This window comes from Cariama cristata, unplaced genomic scaffold (genome assembly GCF_000690535.1).
Source record: "Cariama cristata isolate BGI_N322 unplaced genomic scaffold, ASM69053v1 scaffold37626, whole genome shotgun sequence".
NCBI classification, from domain to species: domain Eukaryota; kingdom Metazoa; phylum Chordata; class Aves; order Cariamiformes; family Cariamidae; genus Cariama; species Cariama cristata.
The window spans coordinates 1-8,452 of NW_009621018.1; the positions used below are offsets into that span (position 1 = coordinate 1).

The window sequence follows — 8,452 nt, forward strand, 5'->3', positions numbered from 1 at the left end:
GACTGTCCTTAGAAGCTGTAATTATTAAGCTTGGCTGGCTGGTATGAAGGGCTTTAACCCCAGTGAGCTGCTGTTGGGTGTGTATCCATGCCAGGCTAAGCCTGTGACAGTGCAAGGAAAGCACGGTATTACAGGTAGTGTTCTAGGGCTTAAGGAAAACACTGCTGTGCTTCTGTGTAGCTTGAAGTGCCTGTTTTATTCAAAGGCTTTTAAGTGGCTGCAGTTCCTAGTTTTTTTTCTGATGCTGAGTGGGTTGAGTCAGGATGCTTGTGCCTTGCCTTGGGCCATGGAGAGCCCTCATGGGGGGCTCGTGGGCCTGTTGCTGCCCAGCAGCCTGAAATATCTGAGCTTTGTGCCTGAGGACTGGCACCATGCAGAAGCCAGCCCCCCCTGAATTTCCCCTTCAAGCACACCATCCCCTTATTTCTGCTCCTTTCTGATCTGGGCGCTCATTTCCTTGTTCCTCCTCTCAGCCAGTGGTTTACAGGGAAATTAGAAACTGAACATACCCTTCCTTGTAGAGGTCTTTTACTTCTTGACCTGCCTGTCAAGCACCCATGGGACATGGCCTCTCCTGCACACAGTTGGTGAAGAATGCGGGGAGGAATGATGGGGCCGTCATGGGGGTTATGGTGGTGCTGGAGTGGGGTGTGGGGAGCTGTGGGGTATGGGCTTGTGCTGATCTGAGGTAACTCTGCAGTTTCTACTGTGGGACCTGTTTCAAGCGTGGCAGTGGGAAGGGGCTGGGAGCGGGGCCGTGTCTGCGAGGAGGTTGGACTGTGGGGGCGGTGCAGAGAGCCGCCAGCAGCCGTGCGGCTCCCAGAGCTGCGTGAAGTTGTTGTGGGCCTGCCATGACATGGTCTTCAGGGACATGGTGCTACTTAGTGAGGCAGCATTGACCAAACCTGGGAGAACAGAAAAAATACACTTTTTTTTAGCATTGGGGTGCTGACTGCTGAGTGTTAACTGCTGTAACTGAGGGTGGGCTCACCTGGGGAGCAGGGCAACCCAGGGTGAGTGGTAATTGTACCTGGATCCTCTTGAGCCCCCCAGAAGGAAGGTGTGATCCTTGAAGGCATTGATCTGCCCAGTCTGCTTGGGTGGGTGCTGAAGCTCGGCAGGGCCAGGTGCTCGGGCGGCATGTGGGGCACATGGCCAGGGATGCGCAGGGGAGGTGCCACCTTGCTCTGGTGCCTTCCTTTTGTTTCCAACTGTGACATCCTGTTGTTGCTTTCTAGACACTCCATGTACATTGAGTCCATGGTTAATATTAATTTTCCACAGTGAAAATATTTTTGATATTTATTTTTTCTTTTCATTGTTACCATTAAAATGGATGTTTAAAAAAAACCCAAAACCAAACAACAAACCAAACATCAGCCTTTAGGTCCTTTTGTGCTGAACCTGCCCTGAAGGGGAGGAAAAGGGCTTTGGAAGGCTGAGTTAAAGGATCAGGAGCTGTACCAGGCAGGAGGAGTTGTCCTTGGTCTCATCCAGTGCTGAGCGCTTCCCACCCTGCTGATGTTTGTGCAGAGCGATGTTTGTTCCCAGTGTGAAATCACAGCTTCGCCTAAGCTGGAAATGTACTGCTGCATGGCGTTGGGGATGGATGTGGGAGGGAGAAGGCTCCGTGGGAGTGGAGACAAGCTCCTGGGGCAGAGAAACCTTCCTCTGCCTTGGAGGGGACCTGGGCAGGCACGTGTGTTCACAGCCAGGTCCATGCTGGTGTCTAATGAGCCACAAGCTGAACCAGCTGAGCCTTTTCTCTGTTGCTAACTGAACACAGAAGGTGGATGCTCCTGCCTTTCCTTGCCTCGGCACACTGGATGTGCAGGAGGGACTTGCTTGTGCCAAAACGTGGTGCAAAGGGCAGCTCCGACACTTGTGGTGAAGGAGGATGCTGTGGCATAACAGGTCTTGTGCGAGGGTGGCAGATGTGGATGGCATCCCGTGCAGCCAGGGCGTTCCTCCTGTCTTCCTGATGGCACCTGCCCATGTGCTCGCCCGGCTACCACCGTTCCCAGCTCCCTTCCCACCCCGCCGGAGGTGCAGGCAGTGCCTGGGCAGGGGGGGGCAGCCTGTGTGGGAGTGGTGCTCCTCTGAGACAGCTTGGCTGTGAAAACCAGAGCTCTTTATTTGGTGGTTTTCCAGAAACTTTGTGTTTCTGGAATAAAGAGGCTTTCTGTAAATCTTGGTTTCAGTTTAAAAACAAGGTAAATAACTGTTTGGCTGGAGGACAATGGCAGCACAAACCAAAATGCAGCCTGAAGATGCCAAAGCAAGTCAGAATGTGTTATTTTTCAAATTCCTCAAAGTGAGTCATTTTGAGTTTTGGGAGTGGGGGGTTTCCTCTCTTTTAATATTTCAACGATTGGCCCTGTGGTGACCCAGACACACTTGTACCTTGCCAGCTGCCCTTCCCTCCCTCCTCTCCTGGGTGAGGCAGGAGGAGGGGAACCTGCAGCTCCTGGAGATGATTCTCTGTGCAGGACTGGGCTGAATGGAGACACTTTGTTCAGCATGCAAGTTGCTCTCAAGGCATCATAAGATTAATTTCATCTTTTTCAGAGGAACCTGCACAAGAGGGACTCACATGTGTCACTTCAAAAGCTCATGCCTCTTTCACAGAAATACTTACGATATGCTGTGTCTTTAAATGACTTAAGCCCAATGGAGGGGTTAATCTGGAGAAGCTGTTCCTCTCCCTGTTGTCTGCTATATTTTATCAGTTTGGGTTTTCCATTGCTCGGAGTCCTCGATGGCAGCAGATGCCCGGGACTGGGCAGCGCGGTGACCCGGCGGGGGCAGTTCCTGAGGGCAGATGGGAGCAGGCTGGAGCCAGCGCTCCTGGGCTGCTCCTGCGGGAAGGACCTGGGAGCCCCAAACTGAAAGGCAGCACTATTGCACTAAGCACTCGGTGGAGGTCAATGGTTCTCTATAATTTGCATTTTGATATTCCAGACTTAAAAGACTCATTTGCAGGTTTTCCTTTTCACTAGAATAAAAAGGATGCTTTGCCAGTTAATAACTTCCTTTGCTTCTCTGGAGAAACCAGCTCGTGTCCCCCTGAGAGGGCTGACACTGGGAGGGAATGCTCCCTGCTGGGGCCTTCTCTGGAGATAAATGAGGGAAGACTGAGTGGCTGAGCTGGTCTAATTGCTCACTGCTGCTTCCCCTCCACCCTCCTCTTCTCTGCTTTCTTCCCTGTGGTGCTCTCCCATCCCTTCCCAGCTTTGGTACCTCCCCGGTGCCAAGTGTGTTCAGCTCATAAAATCAGTGGAGAGAACTAACTTGGCTACAAATAAAACCCAAACAATAAAAAAATAGATGCACCCCAAAAATACCCACTCTTGGTGATGGTAATGCACTGAATCAAGGGAAAGAACTGAGGAGGGAAGCAAGGTCTCTGTCTTTTGGCAGCCCTGGGCTGTGGATGCTGCTGGGTTAACTAAAGCTGTGCTGTGTGATTTCCCTTTTCGGGTGGAGCACAGCTGGGCGCCGGTGTGGAGAAGTGACATCCTCCTGTGTGTCCCACCACCTCCCTTGAGCTGTCCCTAGCGTGTGGAGTTGCTGGGGGACCCGTGTTGTGTTAGAGACCTACATGCAGCTCAGCCCAACCCAGCCAAAAAGCGAATCTTCCCCCTCCTGGGCTGTCGGGGTGGGAGAGCGGGGATGGGTCTTGAGGGAGAAATGTGGTTCTTGAACTGCTGCTACCCCTGGGAAGCTGCCTGCAAATGCACCCCAGGACACCCTAAATGAGGGAGCTTTTGGAAAGAGAAATATATTCTCTGAACAACCGCTGTCAGGGATGGGACACCTGCCAGCTGGGTGATCAGCTTCAGGGGAATGGGCAGGTCCTGTTCTTCCACCTTGCAGGTTTTCTTGCATAGAGAGCAGAAAACTCTGTGCATTCCCCCGCTTGCTGGGCTGGGAGGGGGGAAATAGTCCTGTTGCACCAGCCCCTACAAAATCCATCACTAAACCCAACAGTGTCTGCGGAATCTGTAACACGTTTTTTAAATACCTTCCAGGAAGCTGCCTTTATAAATACCAAGACTATTCCAGCAGTACTTTTGTTCAGCTTTATTTTATAAAATGTATTTGAAAAGATTTTTTGTAAGTTATAACACAATTACTGTAGTTCATGAAAATCATGCTAATATTTTGACTTGTAAAAGTAAACTTGGAAAAAAAATAATCTTTGTTCTTATGGGATATCCCTTCACTGTGTATATATGAGGATTAGAGGAGCTGGAAGTTCATGAGAGTTTTCACCAAGTAATAAAGGAGATGAGAAATATGACTGGAAACTGAGAAGATGCATCTAATAGCAAGGCAGAGACTCCTTCCATCTGGCTACTGAGACAGACCTCTGCGTTACAGGAGCATTGGACACCCTGGGGCAAGGATGCCAGACCGAGTGGCTTTACAGCAGAACTCTGCTCTGGTAACAGCGAACCATTTTGGAGCGTGTCCCTGCATTAGCTGATAGAGGAGAGAAAAAAAAAAATTGCTAAGCTCAGCTTAGCAAAAGCAAAAAGCTCAACTGAGCAAAAGTTCAGCTTTTGACTTTTCTGTTTTTTTTCCCATACAGTTTAGAACCAAAACATTGATTTTGGAGGATCTGTAATATTTGACTTACAACATCAAAAAAGCAAAGCAGCAGTAAGGTAGGGTCTAGCTGTAGCACTAAGCGCTTGAGGAAGATCTCAGCAGCACCACGAGTATCTCCTTCCAGCAAAAGCTGGCAGGGATGAAGGAAGGGGGTTATTAATGAACCTGTTTCTGGAGTGAAGGTTTGTGCTGTTGCTGACAGTTGAGTCTTATCTGTAAAGTTCATCCTCCACTGTGGTGCAGAGGCCCACAGGTATTTGGCTTCCATAGTCCAGCTTAGGCTCTGGTCACAGCTTACCAACGCTTGTCTGAAACCAGACGCAGGACTCCAGCACTGGTATATCAAGGCTGAAATGTGAGAAACACCAGTGGTGCTCAGTGCAACAGCTTGTGTCTTCTGAGGAGTCTTGCCTTTAACCTTAAAAATGAGATCTCTCTCTTGTGCCATTTCCTATTTAGACCAGATGCCTTTGCTTATTAGTATTGCTTTGATGAGACTGAGAGCTACTCTTACTTTTATAACTTTACCTGACAACTTCCTGACTCTTAAGTAGCTGGTAAAGCATAACTCTATTAACAAGGATTATTGCCATAATGGGGTGTAGGGGGAGGAGGCACAGTGATACAGTCTCCAGCATCAGTGACACTTCTGAGGAAGTGGTTGTTAGTTTCCATGCTTTATAACAATAAAAGCATTCTGCACCAATATTTGAGTTTCGTGTCCATGGCATGTTGGAATCATCATGGAAACATAACGGATGGCTTTGAGATTTAGAGATTCATGAGGCTGCTTAAAGGCAAGTCCTACTGGTCCTGGTACCCTGTGGACTAGCAGGTGACATCAAGTAAATATCTAAATAGCCAATACAGGCGGTTAGCGCCAAAAATGTGGAATCGTATGGTAATCCCACACACATCCATGTACAGGCTACACTTTGCTGGACAGACGTCTCATGCATTTCCTAATTTTCCCCACAGGCCAGTTTCTCATCCTATATTTCATTGAGATAATCTTGATCGGGATATATCAGGAAGCCAGTAAATAAGCTGTCTGTCCAGTAGGGATCATAAAAGAGCCCATTTTGTTCGGAGTAAAAGATCTGCAGCCATACCTCATCCTCCTGCTTCAGAGAAAGGATGGTTGATCCAGAGGCAACGTCATGGTTCCCAGTGTTGGCATCAAAAGTCTTGATCCGGTACTGCCCGTTGTGGACCAAGCCAATGGCCAAATGTTTGTTGGCCAAAGTGATATCGTAAGTGAAGTAGTAAATACCTGGGATGCTGCATATAAATTTCCCACTGGAAGCATTGTAATGTCCTCCTTCATTCATCAGGATCCTGTCAAATTTGATGGGCAGCCTTTCCCTTGGGTAGCTCTTTGAGACTGCCACCGAGAAAGCAGATTTGGCTTTGTTGGCATTACAGGTGCAGGGTCCTGGCATCCCAGTCTCGCCCTTGTTCCCTTTGGGCCCTTTCTTTCCCGGTGCCCCATTTTTTCCAGGATTACCCTTCAAACCCTTGGGCCCTCGTGGGCCTGCCTTGCCAATAGCTCCTGCTTTCCCCTTCGGTCCTGGCTTGCCAGGGTTTCCTGTTCTGCCTTGTGGACCTAGAAGACAAATAACCTTGTAAATTTTTCAGTGAAAGCGATGACGTGGCAAGTGGAAACAGGTTGTATCATTGCAGCAGTATATCTTCATTTAGGAGGAAAACCTTGCTGCTGAGGATCCCCATGAAATACCACCAGGGACTGGACATTTGTCAGGACTGACTAACCGTGGTAGGTAGGTAGTTGGCATGATAACAGTGGGGCTTGGGAGCAGGACCGTCTGTCCCTTTTAAGGACCAAAAGGCTGGTTCAATTATCTGGCTCACTTGAGAAAAAGGAGTATTTAATTATAAAGCTAGCCAAGAACAAGCTTTAAATGTTTGGGTTTTTCAGGAATAGGACGGATTTGTGAAGCTTTTGAAACCTAACTTTGAGCAGGCAGAGTACTTTTAATCTCATTTTTTTCCTCATTTAACATGAAACTTCTTTAAAAAAAAAAATCTAGGTGTAGTAAAAAGCACAGCCTGGCTGGGGGATGAATCAGTCATGAACCAGAAGACGCCTGGTGCAGGGATTGCCTTGAGATGGGAAGCGAGTTGGGCTGTCACAATGATGCTGAAACTGCTGATGAGTGCTGATTGTGGTAGTGTCTGATAGAAGACGAATTCATGGGGATTATACCCTGTCTCTTGACCTGCTGTAGCAAGACTAGACTTGAATGCAGCTGTGGGTGAAAACCTGTTCTCTGGATTCCCTGTTTTGGGGTGGGAGAAGAGAACAAGATGCAGCTTTGGCAGGCTGGTGTTAGGCTGAATCAGGAGTGCACTCTAGTGTGGCAAGGGGAAATCACTGTCTTCTCACCACAGCTGGTCCTGATGCTTCCCGACTGTAAGGCTGGATCTAAAGGAGAGCCCCAGCTCAGGATTACAGAAAGGTGGTTGTTTGCTTTAATTTAGATTAAGCACGGTCAGAGCAGTGCCTGTCACCAGCTAGGCTACTCTGGGGAGTAAGTACTTAATTTTTTCCCCTAACTTTGTTTCGCTTGAGAGCAGGAGTTGGAAAGCACCACTTTATCTCATCTAGAGAGCATATATCAGAACAGGGGAAATCTCCCTCTCATAACGAAATAAGTCAATAGGAATTGCATACAGCATGAAGATGCTATCAGCAAATAACGCGAGTCTGAACCCCCCTGGCAGGAGCTGACAAATGTGAGATGTTGGAGGGGGGAGAGTGGAAATTTCTAGGAGAGTTTCCTATGAGATGTTGTCTGTCCTGGGGCTCAGATTTGGGGTGGCAGGTTGCTGTTACCTGGGCTGTTGCACTATTGCTATTACATTTTACCCTTGTGTTAAGAAGTGCTTTTCTCTTACCTTCATCGCCGTGCTCGCCTTTATCCCCGTCCTTGCCATCCTTGCCATCTTTGCCTGGGAAACCCATCCTGCCAACCGTCCCTGGAGCCCCGGGTGCACCGGGGGGTCCGGGTGGCCCAGGGGGTCCCGGCAGGCTGCAGGCCAGCTGGGGACCTTCCTGCAGCGCTCCCTTGGCAAAGCCCCCAAGGATGTGGTTTGCCACACAGGGCACGGTCCAGAGGAGGAGGACAGCGGAGATCATGGCACAGCCTGTAAGAAGGGATGGGAGGCGGCTGTTATGTGTGGTAGGCAGCGTGTGCGGGTACGGCCACTGGGATGATGCGTGGTAGAGACCTGTGTGAAAATGGGAGATAACTGGGGTTTTTTTTTGGCAGGGTGGGGGAGCTGTTTGTTTTGGCGTGACATGAATTCAAGGATTTGGCTTGTGGAGTTTTCTAGGTCTGACTAATTTTATTTTTTTTTTCCAAACTTGCCCTTGTCTAAGTCCATATATGTGGCCATCCCTCTTTTTTGTTCCCTGGGCCTGCTTTCCCCTGAAACCCAAGTAGCAATGGCAGAGGGGTGCAGAAAGCAGCTGCTTGTGATTAGCAGAGTGAAGGAAGGAGAAAGGGTTTTGGTGTAAAATTCCCGAGAAAGATCTGCCTTGAGGCTGGGTCACTGGAGTTTCTTACCAAGCACAAAACCCATCGTGTGATGCAGGGCTGAATTTAGAAGATGGGCTTGTGGAAGCTTTGGGCTAAGGCAGTCCTTACTGCATTTTGCCTGACAGTACGAATTGAGCCTCTTGGCTAGCTGAGCGTGTCCCGATCCTCCTCGGCGCTGCCCCACCTGCAGCCGAACCACCCGAGTCTCTGGCTCGGTGTCGGGGTGCAGCCGTCCCTGCCGCCGTGACCGGCCCCGCTGCAGCCCCCCCCCCGGG

The 8,452-nt window shown here is 49.4% G+C and overlaps 1 protein-coding gene across 1 annotated transcript in view; it reads right to left on the reverse strand.

Annotated features, from left to right (window-relative positions):
* Nucleotides 1-5,606: 5,606 nt before the first annotated feature.
* Nucleotides 5,607-8,452, reverse strand: part of C1QTNF2 (C1q and tumor necrosis factor related protein 2) — an 8,625-nt gene continuing 5,779 nt past the window's right edge. Inside the window, exons 3-4 of the mRNA XM_009701806.1 lie at nucleotides 7,534-7,782; nucleotides 5,607-6,220 (exon numbers count right to left, since the gene is read on the reverse strand). Coding sequence (XP_009700108.1) covers nucleotides 5,607-6,220; nucleotides 7,534-7,782 — 863 coding nt within the window. The remainder of the gene's footprint in view (nucleotides 6,221-7,533; nucleotides 7,783-8,452) is intronic.